Consider the following 17031-nt stretch of genomic DNA (forward strand, 5'->3'; position numbering starts at 1 on the left):
CGGGTGGGGCGGGGCGGGGCGGGGGCCCGCTGCCCCGGCCATGGCTCAGACGGAGCCCCCGAAGGCAGTGCAGCTGTGGCGCGACGCCGCCCTGCGCGCTCGGAAGCTGCGGGATGGCCCCGGCGAGCCCGAGCCGGACGCAGGGCCACCAATGGGGCCACCGCCGTCCCCTGGTGCCGCCGCTCCTCGCCGCCCGTCCCTGGCGGCGGCGGCGCTGGGGGAGCTGGAGGCGCTGAACCTGAGCGGGCGGGGGTTGGAGGAGCTGCCCGAGGAGGTAGGCGCCGCCCTGAGTGGGCTGCGGGTGCTCAGCTTGCGGCGCAACCGGCTGGGCCACCTACCCGCGGCCGCCCTGCGCCACCTGGGCCGTCTGGCCGAGCTCGACCTCAGCCACAACCGGCTGCGGGGCCTGGGGGACGGCGGGGCGCTGGCCGGGCTGCGGGGCCTGCGCAAGCTCAGCCTCAGCCACAACGAACTGGGCGCCGAGGGCCCGGGGCTGCCCCCTCGCCTCGCCGAGCTGGGATGCCTCGAGGAGCTCGACCTCAGCTTCAACCGCCTGCGCCGCCTGCCCGAGGGCCTGGGCCGTCTGCGGCATCTCCGCACCCTAGACGTCGACCACAACCTGCTGCCCTCCTTCCCTGCCCCGCTGCTGGAGCTGGCCGCCCTGGAGGAGCTTGACTGTTCCGGTAACCGGCACCTCAGGGCCCTGCCCGAGGGCATCGCTGCCCTCCGCCGCCTCAAGATCCTCTGGCTCAGCGGCACCGGGCTGGCATCTCTGCCCGAGGGTCTCTGCCAGCTGAATGTCCTCGAGAGCCTCATGCTGGACGGCAACCAGCTGCAGGTGCTGCCCGCTGATTTTGGCAGACTGCAGCGACTCAAGATGTTGAACCTCTCATCCAACCTGCTGGGGGAGTTCCCCTCTGCCATCTTGGCGCTGCCCAGTCTGGAGGAGCTCTACCTGAGCCGCAACCAGCTCACCATGCTGCCCTCTCACCTCTCTCAGCTCCACCAGCTCCGGACTCTCTGGCTGGACAACAACCACATCCGCTACCTGCCTGACTCCATCGTGCTCCTCCACAGCCTAGAGGAACTGGTCCTGCAAGGCAACCAGATCGCCATCCTGCCTGAGGGCTTCGGGCAGCTTTCCCGTGTCACCCTGTGGAAGATCAAAGACAACCCCCTCATTCAGCCCCCCTATGAGGTGTGCATGAAAGGCATCCCCTACATCGCAGCTTACCAGCAGGAGCTGGCGCACTCCCAGCCTGCCCTCAAACCTCGCCTCAAATTAGTCCTCATGGGCCTAAAGGATGCAGGAAAGACCCTGCTGAGACAGCGTCTCATGGAGGAAAATGAGCAAAGAGAGGATGTGGGAAGACTAGAGGCAGAGAACACCCAGCACAGAGGGTTTCCTGGGCAACAGCAGGACATTGAAAGGGTGACAGTTGGGTGCTGCCCCTTTCCGGAGCCTCAAGACAATTTCTCAACTCCGGTACCTGTCATGCAGCAGGTGGAACGTCTCCCTGCTGAGCGGCAGGATATCCCTTCTCATGTGCCCTCTTGCCGAGCAAAAGGGGACACAACATGCCCTGCACCGTCACTGCCACCCAATGCTCCCCGAGTATCACTGGGACTAGGACTATCAGGAGGCAGTAAGGGCATTGAGGTGATGGACTGGACAGCAGATGCAGAGAGGGGCCTGACATTTATTGTGTATGAGCTGGCGGGGGACCCAAGCTATGATGTGATCCAGTCTTTCTTCCTCTCCCCTGGAGCCTTGTATGTGCTGGTGGTGAATTTGAGTGCCTACATCCCTCAGCACTTCTACCCCTCTGTGGGCTATTTCTTACACTGGCTCAGTTCCAAGGTGCCCCATGCTGTAGTGTGCATGGTGGGAACCCATGCTGACCTCTGTGCGGAGCGTGAGTTGGAAGAGAAGTGCCTGGACATCCATCACCAGATTGCTCAGCAGGAGAAGAGGGATGCTGAGGGACTCCAGAACTTAGTCCAGCAGGTGGATGAGGCTTTGGGACAGGACTTTGACCTGCGTTGCTCCAGTCCGCATGCTGCCTTTTACAGAGTCTCAGACAAGAACTTACGGCGAAAGAAAGCCCAGTTTCAGTATCTTCTGAACCACCGCCCACAGATCCTCTCTCCAGTGCTACCTTTCAGCTGCCTGGACCACTGCCAGCTGCGTCGCCTGCGGGACAAGCTGCTCTCGATGGCTGAGCACCGGGATATCTTCCCAAACCTGCACCGGGTGTTGCCTAAGTCCTGGCAAGTGCTGGAGGAGCTGCACTTCCAGCCTCAAGCTCAGCAGTTGTGGCTTAGCTGGTGGGACTCTGCCCGGCTGGGCTTGCAGGCAGGCCTGACGGAGGATCGGCTCCAGAGTGCCCTGTCCTACCTGCACGAGAGTGGAAAGCTGCTCTACTTTGAGGAGCATCTCACCTTGCGGGAGTATGTGTTCCACAACCTGCCACGGCTCATAGACATCCTCAATGTCTTTTGCCAGCGGGATGCCACCGTGCTGCTCCAGAAACTGCTCAGCGACACCCAGATTGACGAACTGAGGACCACTCAGCTCCATCATTATGTGGAGGGCTTCTTGCTGCATGGCCTCCTTCCTGCCCATGTTATCCGTCTCCTTCTTAAGCCCCATGTCCAGACTCGGGAGGATCTGCAACTCATTCTGGAGCTGCTGGAGAAGATGGGGCTATGTTACTGTGTCAACAAACCCAAATGCAAACCCTTAAATGGGACAGCTGCTTGGTACAAGTTTCCCTGCTATGTAAAAAATGAGGTGCCCCATGCAGAGGCATGGATCAATGGCACCAATCTGAGTGGACAGTCGTTTGTGGTTGAGCAGCTGCAGATTGAATATAGCTTTCCATTCATTTTCCCACCCGGCTTGTTTGCACGCTACAGTGTCCAGATTAACAGCCATGTGGTTCAACGCTCAGATGGCAAATACCAGATTTATGCCTACCGGGGAAAGGTGCCTGTGGTGGTGAGTTACCGGCCTGCCAGGGGCGTGCTGCAGCCAGACACTCTGTCTATTGCTAGTCATGCGTCCCTACCAAATATCTGGACAGCTTGGCAAGCTATTACGCCTTTAGTGGAAGAACTGAATGTCCTGCTCCAGGAATGGCCGGGCCTGTACTACACTGTGCATGTCCTCTGTTCAAAGTGCCTTAAAAGAGGGTCACCCAATCCACACACTTTTCCAGGTAAGGCACAGTCCAGTTTGCATTTCATCTCTTCTGGATCTTTGCCCCTTCTAGAAAGGTATCTTATGAGGTCATCCCTACCCTAGCTCTGTTTCTTTTTTTTTTTTTTTAATTTTTTTTTCTCTTTTCTGCTGTAACTCCTTTCCCTGGTGGTTTGAGTCATGAGAGAAAATATTAGGGTAGCTCCAAGGAGACAGGCTTAAAATAACCCTATTTTGAGAGGAGGGGGGTTAACATCCCCCTTTGTCTGTGCCTCTTCTCTCTGCTTTTTGGGTTTTGGCCCTGAGAGTTGGTGGTGCCATTGCTGAAAAATCTGACCTGTCTTCCTTGTTTTGATTCCTTTGAATAGGACTCTGGTGTTTGGCTTTTTTTCCCCCCTAATTCCTTTTACCCTACAGCTCCTGCTTCCTTGGAGCTATTTGTAAACATGAATAGAGATAGCTAAAACATTGCAGGTGTCCCCCAACCCTCCTTCAACCCTCCACCCCCAAAACCTGACCTATGCTGCAGACTCTTTGAATGCAGGAAAGTTCCTCCTGGTAGATAATGGGTGTGTTGGTCTCCATAGCCCTGTGTAAAAAGAGCTTTCTCTGAGCTTCCTCTGAGCCTCCTCTGAGCCCTCTCTCTAGTGGGAAGCATTCCTCCCTGAAGAGAGAGGGATACTCCATCTTTTTTAAGTGTCTCACCTAGAAGTGATTCCCAGACTGTGCTTTTTGGAGCTGTTCTCAAGAGCATTTTATTTTCCTTCCTCTCCCTTTCTCAAATGGAAAAAGCATAACCTTTCTCCTCTGGAGCGTGACTGGTTGTGGTGCTTTTTAAAGCTGTCACTGTCTCCCCAACTACTGTCCTCCCTACTCCACTTGGGTTTGCTCTGTGGCTTGCAGGTTTCCATGGGAAAGGTGCTTTGATGTGTAAATCTGCATGAAATCAAAACGTGCTCTGGACTGTGAGCAATGCTCAGAAATCTGTATTTTAACAACCTTGTTACAGGTGTGTTATGTGAACATTATTAAGAGGTAGCCTGATATTGTCCAGGAAACTATAGCATGATTTGACTTAAAGCATGTAGTGGTACTGAATTTGTTCTTAAGTAAATGTGATGAATAAGGTGTGGGGGTTTTGGGGTTGTTTTAGGGTTTGGTTTCTTGTGTTTTGTTGGTTTAGTTTTTTCCTCTGGATGTTTACAATAAGGAGATGCAGTTTGCTCCTCAGCATGAGTCATGGCTCCATCAAATGTGTCTCCCTCTAACTGCTCACTTACCTAAGAGCCATTGGACTGGAGGCGGGTGGGGTGTGAACCCATGCTGTGAGACATGCTGAGTGATACCTTGCTGTTGACCTGGTGTGCAGGGCAATGTGATCTGCTTTCCAAAAAAAAAAAAAACCAAAAAAACCCCCTGGAAACTGAAAAAAACCAACCCGCCAAGATTAGTCAAGACAGCAGATGTGGATGTGCAGGGTGATGGTGTGATGGACACCTATTGAAGATTTATCTTGTGAATTTCAGTCTCCAGTCATGTATCTCCTTTATTTCTTTTTAACTGGTGAATGTTTTGTGGCTGTCCCTTTTCTTCCTGTGAATAGATGATGCTTTAAAGGGGAAATCTGAAGAGGAGCCAGACTCTGTGCAGGCAGTTGGTGTTCTTGCTGACCCCAGTGATGGTCAGAGCAGGTGAAGGGCCTTTTCCTTTGGATGTGGCTGTGCCACATATGTTTCCCTAGAGGTGGGAAAGGACTACTCTCGCTTGGGAGCCAGGCCAGGTGTGCTGGGAAAGGAAGGCACAGGTAAGCAGTGTGCTGAGCATGGGAGGAACTGGGGCTTGTGTGCCAGGTCTCTGAATGACACCTGGGTGATGCTGCCTGTGGAAAGGGGGTTGCAGCATATTTGAGGTGCTCCAGCAGGGAATTCAGTCTTTGCTGTCAGGGGCATAGGATAGCATCCCAGGTGTGACACTGCCTTGGGGCAGCGAATGACTCTCTTAAACATGAATACTGTGTGACTCTAGCTGGGAGAACAGCAGACAAACGTGTTTGTGTGGCAAGGCTGATCTGTGGAAATGCTGAAGAATAATTAAATTAATTTATTGAGAAATTTGCTTCTTGTCATGGATGATGCCTAAATCTAGCCCACATTTGATCTGGACTATATGAAAAATGTGAAGTGTGATTTGACTTGGGAGGCCTGTATGTCTGCATTTAATCTAAAATATTCCTTGCTTTATGAATAAAAGACTCTTTAGGAACCCCTGAATGGCCATCATGGAGCTCAAGATTTTTTTTCCTCACCGTTTTGTTCATCAGGAGGCTTTCATGTTTAAGTCATGCTGCCAAGACTGCTGTCATGCAAGTGAATCGTGGTTTTGACAAGGTGTAGGAAAGAGAGGGGTCTAATGTTAGGAAAATATGTAGTGAGAGAGATGTCTGTGTTTCTTTTCAAGCTCTTTCACTGGAAGTCCCTGGCAATTGAAGTGCTCCTAATATTTAAATAGGTTTGTGGGCTTTTTAGGACGGCACTGAAGAAGTGCTTTGCATCCAGTTGACCTTAATAAGGGAAATATTTCTCTGTAGACACTGCCAAATTTGTGCTCAAAAATGGAAGTGAAGTCTGGCTCTCTGTGTGATTGTGCAATCTGTGTCATCATTCATGAAACTGATGGTATGTTCTTTGGTCATCCAAACAATTTATTAGAATCCCCTCTAAAAAGGGAGTTCATGAGTTGAGGATTAATCTTTGCTTTTCCTCCCCTTTCCTCTCTGTCCTGCACACTATAGCTTCCATTGATAATACACACAGAAATATTCTAGGAATAGGGGTACTGTGCATAGAAATGGTTATATAAAATTGAGATTCTGGATTCCGTTTTCTGAGGGTTTATTGCAAATAGTGAATAAAAGTGACATAAAAATGCCTTGTTATGGTCCCTTTAGGGACGTTTTTTGTTTGAAACAGTTTTGTAGCTGGGTGAAATAGTAACTGACTTGGTATCTGAGCTGGAATCTCAGTGTGCTTTGAGGCTGCAGTCATCCACTTGACTGATAAAAACTCAGTGTGTTTAATTGTTTTTTTTCCTTTTACATTTGCACTATATATAAATAAAAATGTCCCTACCAGGCTAAGAAAGTCATATCCCTCTTTGAGTGACCAGCAGGAATGGTTCAAACACCAAGACAGTCAGACCTCAGTTGGGTCATCACAGGCATTGTGAAATGCTCTCATTTGTATGTGATGTTCTTTTAGCTCCTGGACTGAAGTGCTTTTAGGTTATTCGTGTCCTGTAAGCTATTAAGTGACTTGGGATTGGGGATGGAGGTGGTTTGCCATCTGTCTGATAGTAGACACATATGATTTGTTTGGACAAATCTGACTGGATTTTCCAAGCTTGCATTCATATGCACCTGCTAACTGGCTGTTTCCCCTTGCTCTGTGCTAGGCTGGGTCTGGGTCACCATGGGCTCTTCCAGACTCTCTTTTGTATAAAGTGTCCTAATATCCTATGCATGATTCTTCTGATGTTTGACAGGTGGTTTTCCTTTATTTTTGCCTTGTGAAGGGACTGTATGAGTGTAGACATAAGACAGCCCGTGTTTGTGTCCACAGAAGATGGACAAAATGCTGTCACACAAGTAAGATAACGTGATGTGGATTTTCACAGAGTGAAAACATTACAACAAATAGAAAGCCATGGGCAAAGATACAGTGTGAGCCTAGCAGTCCCTGTCCAGAAGGATGCTCCAGAGCTATTGGGGAGCTTTGAAAGGTTCTGGAGGACTAGCAAGAGGTCTCCTGTGGAGAGAAAGTGCACATCTGGCGCCTGCCTTGCTATCCCCTTCTTAAGGTATCAGAGCAGGGAGGAGATCACAAGCCTCTACTCTGCCTGTCTCCCACATTGAGGGTGAACAGAAGCGGGGATTATACTGCCAGTCACCTGAAGGAGTACAGATGCAGGTACTACAGTGTTGTTCACCTGTAAGTCTCTCGGGCTAGAGCAGGGCTAACTAGGCTACCTTACTCATGATTCAAAGTAAACCATGCTCACCAGCCCTATGTTGGAGTCAAAAGCTGTCATGATCTCCCTTGATGTCTGGGATGGAGCCAGGAAACAGGTGGAAGATCCTATGGTGTGTCATGCTGTCAAATCACCCCAGGCAAAGTGAGGCAAGAGCAAGTGAGACTGATTTTGCCAGAAGGGCTAAGGAAATTGCTTCAAAATCTGAGCTGCTGCCCTGTGAAAAGCTCATCTCAGATATCTAATTCCACTTTGTAGTCATGCTTTAAGTAGCTGGGGTTTTTTTTCATAAACAATTGCAGTACAGCAACACCTGCTTATTACAGAGTCTAATGCTAGCATTAGGCAGCCTTCTATTTTCCCTGTTTGCAGGTGGAGTCTTTTTTGCTTGACTTTCAGAGTAGATGCTATGCCTGGTTTGGGGCTGTTGTCACACTATCCTGCAGGCTGCGGCTTCAGCAGAGTACTGTGGCATAATTGGAGACAGACAACGTTTCAGCACCATGTGAGCTTTGGATGTAGATGGTCTGGGTGGCAGTGATTTACCAAAATTTGAGTATTGGTCTAATACTGATACTCAACTGTGACAGACAAGACTCTCTAACAATTTAAAATTAGAAAGTGAATGTTTATTCAGCGCTGGGCAGCAGCGTGGGGTAACCCACTAATACACACTGCAAAATTACAGGTGATCACAGAGTCTATTTATTGACAAAAGGTTCAAACAAATACATATTCATAACACCAGCCCTTCCCATCCCCCGCTTCCTATGGTAATTAGCTTGAATAGCTATTAAGCATGTGTGGTTGGCTTCTTGAATTAAGTCGGGGGTCGTTTTTGTGGGGAGGGGTCTTAAAAGGAGGAAGTAAAGTGAGTCTTCCTCACCTTGAACTCTCAACCTTTTCTATCGATGACAATACAAATGACTTTTGGGGCAACTCCAGTCTTTCATAGAATGAGTTTCTGGTTGCAATTGTTTGTGTTCTTTGGACCTACTTATTGGTTTCATCCTTTCCCATTGCAAGCACAGTTAAGCAAACATAAAATGACAGGCAATCAATTATTTAAGTTTCAGGTAACTATCTCAAGCCCAGTTTCTTCTAAGTTTTAACTAAAATCTTAATTTTTTTAAGATTAGTGTTTTAGCAGGGTGAAGCTGAACAGGGCCCTGTGGTTCAGGAGAAGAGCATAGATTGGTTGCTGGACTTAGGTAAGCTAATACAATTCTGTGGCTCTAGCATGGATAATTTCATTTACTGACTAGAGCTGATTTCTGTGCTGTTGAAGGGACAACCTTCACTGGTGTGACTTGCTGTAGGTAACAGTATAGAAATACAGTAGTAGGCCATGTGCCACCATGGATTTTTAGAGATTTCCTTCATATTAACCTGTGTGTTGCAAGGTCAGTATTTGAAGTCCTCTTGTTTGGTGGCTGTGGCATCCTCTAATTTAAACAACGTTTTGAAAGGGACAGCAAATGTTTCTGTGGTCTTAGAGGAAGCTAAGAAATTACCAGAGGAAGAGTGTGGTATGCAGTATGGATAGCTGCCATGGGACTGTCAATGGTGGGATATAGATGTGGGAATCAGTCTTTGGAGAGAGCTGAAGTAGTCAGGGCAGACCTGGGCTTGTGCCTGACAATCTGATTTGGTAGAATGCAGGAATAGGAGGAAATGTGGATGCCAGAAGGAAGGCTGAGGTTTTTTAATTGCCTTCTTAAAGCTGTCCTGCAGTGTCTGGTTACCTTTTATTGTGTGTGTTTGGGGGACTCTATTTTGAAGCTCTTAATATAGAACTTGCTAAAATTACAGTAATTTCACGACTATAATGCACACTGGATTATAAGGCGCACTTCTGGGTGTCTGCAAATTTCCGAACTTTTGCAGATATATAAGGCACACCGGACTATAAGGCACACCTTTTTTTTTTGCCGCGAGGATCCGCTGCCAGCTCCCCCCGTGCGGTTGCTGGCCGAGGCTCTGCCTGCGCCCGGCAGCCGCGGCGCCGCGGGCCCCCGGGCTTGCCTGCACCTGGCAGCCACCGCACTGCACGCCCACCTGCACCCAGCAGCCGCGGCGCCACGGGCCCGCCTGCACCTGGCAGTTGTGGCCCTGCTGGCTCCCACCGTGGCTTGCGGCTCACACTTCTGGGTTGGCAAATTTCCAAAATTTGTCCATATATAAGGCACACCGGACTATAAGGCGCACTTCCAGGTTCGGGCCAAAATTTTAGTCAAAAGGGTGTGCCTTATAGTCGTGAAATTACTGTACTTGAAATTAGAATGCCAACATGCATACTTAACACTCCTTGAAGGAATCCTCTTTCTTCCTTGAAAGAATCCTTTTCCTTACACAAAAGGTTCCTATGCTTTTCTGATAGAAGAAAGCTTTCCTGGTGTGTCAGCTCTGGTACAAGGAAGCTCTTCTGGTTTGTCCCTTAACAACTTGCCTTGCGCTGACCGGTTCCCCATGGGAGTCATCTCTGGGCACTGAGACTCTGGACTTTGATCTGCCATCACTGAACCAGGGAGATGCTGGATTTGGTTGAGTGGATCTTTTTGGTTTGGTTAGGAAATTAAAGTGGAGTTCTTGGCCTTCAGTGCATTACTTTTTTTTGTTTTGTTTTCTTTTTTTTAATTTGTGTTTGTTATTACAGTTGCTGAAATTTGTCTTTATAAAACCATTGCTGGGTAACAAGTGATTCTTTGTTTCATTGTGTGAGATCCGTTTAAAAGCTACTGACTGTGAGGGTGAGGTAAACTGTTGATGGAGGTTTTCCCCTCTCTGGAGTCAGTTGCTCAAGTGAGGATTGGTTTATGTGCTGCTTCAGCATGCTGTGGACACAGGTGTCATGAATTTGCATTGTCTTGTGTGCTCACACATCTGGTGAGATGATACCCTTCTACAAACACTGAAGTGGGAAAAGTTTTCCCATGTAAGTTTAGTTGAGATTTAACATGTGAACGATCCACGTACAGGTGTATTACAGGGGCCTATTCCTTATGCATCTCAGGAGAGGATGGTGGAAAATCACCAACAGTGCTGAATCATTGCTGTCATTTGGGGATGTGAAGGTTACTTGATGTAGGGATAGAAATGTTAAAAAACAGTATCAGTTTAAAAACAAAAATCAGAGTGCATCTGGTAGGCAATTTTCCTGTATGCTATGGTGTCCATTGCTTTTGCAGTGTTAACCAGGCAGCTGTGGTAGCCAGCATGCTCTCAAATTAGTAATTTCTAGTAGCAGTTCAGGCTACTTTGGTTCTTGAAAGCAATTTGCCAGGGAAGAAGGGGGGAAGTTTATTTAGTGGAAAGTCCTATGTGGGGTTTGAATTCTTGGAAGCCATCAGTGTACAACTTCTTAATTTTTTTACCCCACCCTCATAGTGAATAGAGGAAGAATAACCTCTGTAGATATGTAAAGAAAATTGTGTTCTGGGAGTTGAGTACAAGATGATCAGTTATGTCCTTTTATCTCTCTCTCCTTATTAGTGGTACCTGTGCTTGTCGTACAGATGTTGACAAGTGTGAGAGTAAGCAGGCTGGTGCCAAATAAGATCACCTCTTCTCTGGTTCTTTGGAGTTTGGGGATGCCTATTTCAGGGAGCTCCTTGTAGGGACAAGGAGTGGGAAGGGAGTTCCTAAAGTACTGAGTGAATTATAACCACCAAATTCCTCTGCTGCAAACAAAATGATTCAGTGCTTTTGACTAGCTAAGAACTTAACTGTATCTAAGAAAGTACAGTAATTTCACGACTATAAGGTGCACCCTTTTGACTAAAATTTTCCCCAGAACCCGGAAGTGCACCTTGTAGTCCGATGCACCTTATCTGACGTACAAAGTTGCGACATTTGCCACCCTGGAAGTGCAAGCCCGCAACAGTCCCCAGCCGAGCAGAACTTGCCCGGCAGTGGCATCAGGCCAGCACCAGGCCGGGGCGAGCCCAGCGGCATCGGGGCAGTGGCCGCGCGGGTGAGAGAAAGGGCGGCGGTGCAGCCCGGGTGGGGAGGCAAAGCCGCCGGCATCGGGGAGGTGGCCCACGCGGGGCAGGGAAAGCCGCTGGCATCGTGGCGTCCCCCGCGCGGGGCAGGGAAAGCCGCTGGCATCGTGGCGTCCCCCGCGCGGGGCGGGCCCACTGGCATCGGGTCACCTGGTGCACCAGGCAACTCCCGGAGCAGCGGGGCCCCAGGGACGCTGCACGGAGCGGTGACGGGCATAGCCCGGCCCCGAGGACGCTGCACAGAGCAGCGGCGGGCATAGCCCGGCCCCGACGGATACAGGAGGGCCCGGGGGCCCATAGCTGCCGGGTTGAGGCAGGGCCTTGGCCAGCAACCACGCAGGGGGAGCTGGGGGCGGAGCCTTGCTGGAAAAAAAAAGTGCACCTTTATAGTCTGGTGCGCCTTATATGATCTACAAAGTTGTGAAATTTGCCGACTCCCAGGGAGTGCTCCTTACAGTCTGGTGTGCCTTATGGTCGTGAAATTGCTGTAATGCATTTGGGTTACTGGAGTCTCAGCCTGCTTCTATGGTGTGTTATATGATGGTCTTGCCTACATCAGGAGAGCTGATGGGATTCTGGTGATTCTGGAGCTGATTCACGCTTCCAGCCACAGTGTGAAGGAGCTGTCTTATACAGAGGATGAGGAGGCCATGGTGTTTTTAGAAGCTGTTGCAAGGATGAATTTTACAGTCTTGGATGGCAAGGTCACCTGTGTGAATGTGGCCTTTGTTCCAGCTAGACCAGCTGGGAGAGTTTTGTCCTCTAGCAATTCCTTTCTGGAGAACCACATGTAAGAACTGAGATTGGAGGGGTTCAAGACCAAAAAAAGACTGGTTGGCTTTGTTAGAAATTTAATTTGGAATGTTCAGATAGACTGAATGTCCCCACCTTTGAGGGCTTATGGTTCTGCCTCAGAAGGCTGCTGGAGGCTGAAGACATATTGCACTTGTGTTATTCTCCTGACTAAAGCTTGGTGGTAACACTGATCAGGTTGCCAATGTGGTCAGTGGTACTATATTTTCACACTTACTCAGGTTCTATTATTAGGTGATTAGGGTGACGTGACTGTGACCAGTGGATGGAGCCTGTGCTCAGACTGAGCTGTGACTGCTGGAGTGCTTGCCTGCTGGAGTTGGCTGTGGTTTAAAGCAAGACCTTAATTTCAGAAATTTTTTTTTTTCTGGGGGGGGGGGGGGTTGGTGGGGTTTTTTTTTGTTGTTGTTCTTCTTTGGTTGGGTTTTTGGGGTTTTCTTTTTTTTGAGGTTTTTTTGTTTTTTGGAGTTTTTTTGGTTGGTTGGTTGGTTTGGTTTTTTTGGGGGGGGTTGGTTTAGTTTTTTTGTTTGTTTTTGGGGGGGTTGTTTTTTGTTTGCTTTTTTTGTTTCTTTGGGGGTTTTTTTGTTGGTTTTTTTTTTGTTTTCCCAGTGGTCATTTTCAAGAGCTCTGAGCTTTACCCAAAGGTACACCGAGTATACTTCTTACTGGTTTTAGCTGTGGATTCCTTGGGGATGAGTGTGAAAAGGGCCTACAGACTTCAAAAGGTAGCATTAATTTTGAATTGACACTTCAGCATGGCAAGCCCTGCATGAATTAAACAACAACTTTGAGGTGAGCAAGGTGCGTCATTTGGGGAGTCCATTAAAATGAGCGCTTTGTGAAGATCAGACTAAACTGAGAACTCCAAGGGCAAATAACCTTCAGCACAAAATAAAGTTCAATCTCGGTGTGTTCAGACCTGCCTTGTATTGCCAAGTGCTGACTTGGATTTGGTGCTTGAACACTCTAGGAAGCAGCTGTATTGTTGTTGATCTAGGATATGTTGAATTGTGCTGATATGATGGGTTACTTCTGCTGGGCTTTTATATTGGTGGGATTTTACAAGTTTGTCTAAGTAAATTTCCACAAGACTCTTCATGAAAGCAATACCAGGATATCTCTTCTACCCAGTTTTAGGATGAGGTTTGCCAAGATTCCAGTTTAGAGAAGCATTTTTATTTGTATTATCTGAAGGAACCTGTACCATTCTGGGAAAGCTCCTTCTTCCTTCATTCATGGCACTCATAACTTTTTGTAGACTTTTCAGTCTCTTCCTGTTACAAGAACAAAACAAAGGTACAATAGTGATGGGACAGGGATTTATGTGCCTCATGCCCACAAATGACTGGTGATAAAATTAATATTGTAGGCTTTTGTCCTAGCAAAATAAAATATTATGGCGCACTTCACTTAAGACTTGTTTCTTGAATGATCTGTACACAGTAACTTCCCAGTCTGTGTGCTGAATTCCTCTTGGAGCATGTTCTTTACATTTTAACAGGTTTTTCTCTCCAGCAAAACCCAGTGAGCAGTAGTATCTGATAAGGGACAGATCCTGCCATGCAGCAGGGTAGGGTTGTTTATGAACTTTCTGAAAAACTAATTTGCCATGGTTTCCACAGCATCAAAATCCGCAGAGTTTGAGTTAAGACAGAGGTGCTTGACCTAATTTGCTTCCAATGCATCTAGCAGCTTCTACCCCATGAAACAACACAGTGGAAAAATATTGAAGGTGTACAGTAATTTGGCCTTGCTTGACTTTGAGAGACATCTGCAGTACGTTTGGGTCTTCTGTATCAGTGCACAGTTGGCAGCAGAGGGCAACTAGAAGCGCTGATTTGTCCCAAAGCTAATAAGTGTTCTCACATTTAGGAAGATGCCCCTGCCTTGCTACATACAGAGGGTATGCAGCAGCAGAAGAAAAAGGCATCTTTATCATGCTGTTTCTGAAAGTTTATGATGGACACAGCAGAACTGCAAAACTGTCCTGCAGTACAGACCATGAGTCTGCATGTTGCAGCAACTCCCTGCTGCATCTCTAGCTGTTGTGGAACTCTGTTTCTGGCTATTTAGTACCTCTGTCGCTGGCTATTTAGTACCTCTGTCCACTCCCTGTGGCCTCTTTCCTAAAAGCAGCAGTCAGGTATGGATGGCAAGCAGTTTTTCTCTGAACAGATAGTGTTAGAAAGCAAGAACTTAGCAATGTGCAGAGCTGAAATGCACAGGCTGTACAGTGTGGAAGATGGAGAGGCAGGAATCTCTGAGGCCGACATCAGTCTTACACTCTAAATGTTCCTGTTGCAGATGTCTGAACAACTGCATTTTCATCTCTCATTAAAATTCTCAGATAAATTGAGATTAATAAAGAATGAAGTGCCAAAAGATGGGGTAATGGCTGGTGATCAAGATCCATTCTGATAAGCAGTCATCTCATGACCTTCCTGACACCTGAATTTTTATCTTTCCATCCTCTCTATTTATATCATGTCTAACTCACCAGTCTGTACACATATTCTCTTTTACTACATTATGAGAGAAGTAGCATGATTGTCTGTCAAATTGCTGATCTTTGCACTTTTCAGGATTACATCCTCAATGTATGCAGCTGTATTTGTTGTGATGTGTGGTAGAGAGTGCAGTAATTTCACGACCATAAGGTGCACTGGGCTATAAGGCGCACTCTTTTTTTGCCGCGAAGATCCGTGCCGCGTGCAACAAAGTAACGAATTAGTAACGGAAACCCGCGATCATGGAGTTTACTGGCAGGGTCTCAATTTGTAAACATTTTTCACAGATCGGCGTAGGCTTTCAAAGGCAGCCACAGGCACCCTCCCTGTGCAGTGGGCCCTGGCACTCCTGACTGCCCCCGATGCCGGCAGGCGAGACTCGGCACAGCCGCGGGGCCACCTCCCCCTTGTGGCTCTGTGCTGCTGCTGTGCTGTTCCCCCTCGCAGCTCCACAGAGCCACCGTGCCGTTCCCTTGCTCGGCTCGGTGCTCCTGCCGTGCCGTTCCCCCTCGCGGCTCTGTTGTGCTGCCATGCTGTTCTCCCTCGCGGCTCCGAGGAGCTGCCCTGCTGCCTGTCTGTCACTCGGCTCGGCGGCTCAGCCACCCTGGCCCCCGTCCTCGCTCGGTGGCTCGGCTGCCCTGACTCCTGTCCTCACTCGGCTTGGCGGCACGGCCCTTCCCCACGGTTGGCAGCAGCACCGCCACATCTCGCCCCTTTCTGGCGGCCGAGCGGGCAGCGCCGCTGCTTCTTGCCCCTTTCTGGTGGCCGCATGGGCAGCGCCGCCGTGGCCACTTTCCTGCAGCCTCAGGGGCTGTGCCGCTGCCGCTCTCCCGCGGCCACAGGGGTTGCGCCGCCGCTTTCCCATGCCCGGCAGCGCTTCGCTCCCCCCGCAGCCAGCGGCTCCTCGTTCCCCCCGCGCCGGGGCCAGGGCAGCTCCCTCCCTCCCTGTGCAGCCAGGGCAGCTCCCTCCCTCCCTGTGCAGCCAGGGCAGCTCCCTCCCTCCCCGCAGCTCCTGCGGGCCATGGCTACCCGCTCCCGCCCCTCCTTGTGACTCAATGCTCCCGTGGCACCGCCCCTGCTTGCGGCTCACACTTCCGGGGTGGCAAATGTCGCAACTTTGTATATCAGATAAGGTGCACCGGACTATAAGGCGCACTTCCGGGTTTGGGGAAAAATTTTAGTCAAAAGGGTGCGCCTTATAGTCGTAAAATTACTGTAGTTCAAGTTGTTTATGTAGAATTCTACTTTTTTTTTTCCCCAAAAAGAGCTGAACAACTGCGACCTTGTCTGTGTGGGACCAAAGGGGAACTTGAGGCAGCTACATAACTTAGTTGTCCCCTTACTTTTGTAATTCTTCATCTGTGAAGCTGTAAGTGGCTCGTAGGAGCAATGACCTTCCTTAGCAGGGGGATTTAGTCACGATGGAACACACAGGAGCAGAAGTGACAGTAGGGTGGCAGTTGGGCTGCTCTGCTCTATGGAAGATGTCTTGCAAATTGCAGACGCATGCAGGAGTAGCCAAAGGGCATGGATATTCCTTTAGATTGGTTGACTTTCTTGGGGAAGCGTCATCTGGACTGTATCTTCAGGAAGCCAGCATGCTGTGTTCAGAGAGAAGCAAGCAGGTGGACCTCTCCTCATTTCCAGGACATTCCAGGCAGGGGAAGATGGACAAACTTATCCTTTTTATATGTCTGTGCTACTGCAGTGAGGGGAAGAGATGGAGGATTTTGTTTTTCCTTTTCTGGTCTGCACAGTGCTTTTTATGCCCTTGCTGTGTGTGGCTGTATTTTTGCATTGGGTTTGCACGGCAAGCTTTTAGTAGCAGGAGTGGGGCCCTACAGAGTTTGTTCCTGTGAGAAGCTGCTGGAGGCTTCCCATCTCTCTGATAGAGCCAATGCCAGATGGCTCCAAGACAGACTCACCACTGGCCAAGGCCAAGCCCATCAGCAGTGGTGGTAGTACCTTTGGGATAACATATAAGGAAGGGGAAAAAACCAAAATCCTTTGCAGCAACAATTGAGCTGGAGCAGATAGATGCCTGAAAGAGGCTGTAATCCTGTGAGAAGCCTGTGCTGGAGCAGACTCCAGATAGGACCTTGGATCCATGGAGAGAGGAGCCCACACTAGAGTAGGTTTGCTGGCAGGACTTATTACCCCACAGGGGACCCCAGTGCTTGAAGAACTGCAGTCTGTGGGAGGGGTCCCACACTGGAGCAGGGAAAATGTGTGAGGAGTCCTTCCTGTAGAGGATGGAGTAGCAGAGACAATTTATGAAGAACTGACTGCAGGCCCCGTTCCTGACCCTCTGTGCCACTGGAGAGGGAGGAGGTAGTCAAAATTAGAAGGAAAAAAGTCAGGAGTGAAGTTGAGTCCAGGAAGAACGACGGGGTAGTACAGAGGTGTTTTAAGATTTGGGTTTATTTCTCATTATCCTTCTCTGATTTGACCGGTAAAAAATTTAAAGTAATTTTCCAAAGTC

The 17031-nt window shown here is 49.0% G+C and overlaps 1 protein-coding gene across 4 annotated transcripts in view; it reads left to right on the forward strand.

Moving 5' to 3' along the window:
* MFHAS1 (multifunctional ROCO family signaling regulator 1) overlaps positions 1–17031 on the forward strand; it is a 44381-nt gene continuing 27350 nt past the window's right edge. For all 4 annotated transcript variants that reach the window (XR_006162985.1, XR_004417935.2, XR_004417936.2 and 1 more), the window contains exon 1: positions 1–3221. Coding sequence is in view for 1 of the 4 variants with exons in the window: in XM_033060007.2 (XP_032915898.1) it covers positions 41–3221 (3181 nt within the window). In the remaining 3 variants the exon portion in view is untranslated. The remainder of the gene's footprint in view (positions 3222–17031) is intronic.

The sequence above is a fragment of the Catharus ustulatus genome, chromosome 5 (genome assembly GCF_009819885.2).
Source record: "Catharus ustulatus isolate bCatUst1 chromosome 5, bCatUst1.pri.v2, whole genome shotgun sequence".
In the NCBI taxonomy this organism is placed as follows: Eukaryota; Metazoa; Chordata; class Aves; order Passeriformes; family Turdidae; genus Catharus; species Catharus ustulatus.